The sequence below is a fragment of the Etheostoma cragini genome, chromosome 18 (assembly GCF_013103735.1).
Source record: "Etheostoma cragini isolate CJK2018 chromosome 18, CSU_Ecrag_1.0, whole genome shotgun sequence".
Taxonomy (NCBI): Eukaryota; Metazoa; Chordata; class Actinopteri; order Perciformes; family Percidae; genus Etheostoma; species Etheostoma cragini.
In genome coordinates this window covers 91,214-92,553 of record NC_048424.1, presented here as the reverse complement: position 1 = coordinate 92,553, position 1,340 = coordinate 91,214, and the positions used below count along the sequence as shown (strand labels likewise).

Here is a 1,340-nt window from a genome sequence, read left to right as displayed (position 1 = left end):
GACAAGAAGGCGACAAGAAGGCGACAAGAAGGCAACAAGAAGGCGACAAGAAGGCGACAAGAAGGCGACAAGAAGGCGCCGTTTCTACCGATGCTGTGTAACCCTGGTTGTCAACAGAGACTCAGATGGTCTAGCTAGCTGTCTGGATTTACCCTGCAGAGACCTGAGGACCAGGTGACCATAGTCCTCAGAAATCAGCCGCAGGTTAGAGCGCTGACACAGAGACAGAGGACGGGGACGGACATTCGAAAAGGTGTCAAAAATGCATTTAAAAGGGCGACGAAAAGGGAACAAAAAGGCAACAAAAGGGCAACAAAAACGCGACAAAATGCATTGAAAAAGCGGTGAAAAGGCAACAAAAATGCGGCTTTACTGTGAAAATCATATAGAGTAGTGTTAGCGTGAAATGTAAAGTTAATAACTGCAGATTTCACAGACTGTGTTCACAGTGTACCTGAACAGGAGGTCCTGGTCATGGAGCCAGGTGGAGGCCCGGGACACCTCCGCCGTCAGGCCCGTCAGGTTCCTGCCGGTGGAGCTGCTCAGGGAGGACAACCTGTCGTCCAGCTGCACCAGGTAGCCCTCGGCCTGCAGGGAGTCGGCCTGGACGCTCCTCAGCTCCACCTCCAGACTCTGGGGGTCAAACCACTGTTACAGTCTTCATCCGAAGTTATTAGTAACTCATAAATATAACTGGGAAATCACAGTAAAACAGTATTGGTTGTTATTATTAGTGTTAATGAAAAGCACATTTACATGGGAATTTTACATGGGAGTTCAGTACCTGAAACTCCGTCTATCACGTTTTTTTAACTTTCTTAATATATGTTGAAAAGGCAGCTTACTGCACATAGTATGACCACTATTATGATGTGTTGCACAACAGGCAGTGTGCCATTTTGTTGGCTAGTGGCCGTCTCTGCATGCATGTATGTATATATGTATATATGTATATGTACAGTATATGCATGTGTGTATGTATGTACATATATGTGTGTTTGTATGTATTTAAGTATGTAATGTATGTACAGTATGTATGTATGTGTGGATGTTGTATTGATTTTGACAGCAGATATAGTTTGCCTGTCCAAGAAAAATGTCCTACGGCACAATAAAATCTATCTTATCTCTGATCTTATCTCTTATGTCATCATTAAACTCTCTCCCCATCCTGTAAGAGTTCCCGGGTTTGAGACCCCGTCCTACAAGAGTTCCCAGGTTTGAGACTCCGTCCTGTAAGAGTTCCCAGGTCTGAGACCCCATCCTGTAAGAGTTCCCAGGTCTGAGACCCCGTCCTGTAAGAGTTCCCAGGTCTGAGACCCCTTCCTGAAAGAGTTCCC

At 45.6% G+C, this 1,340-nt stretch overlaps 1 protein-coding gene across 1 annotated transcript in view; it reads left to right on the top strand.

Annotated features, from left to right (window-relative positions):
- LOC117961812 (scavenger receptor class A member 5-like) overlaps positions 1 to 1,340 on the top strand; it is a 30,102-nt gene that overhangs the window by 6,268 nt on the left and 22,494 nt on the right. Inside the window, exon 2 of the mRNA XM_034900748.1 lies at positions 450 to 576. Coding sequence (XP_034756639.1) covers positions 450 to 576 — 127 coding nt within the window. The remainder of the gene's footprint in view (positions 1 to 449; positions 577 to 1,340) is intronic.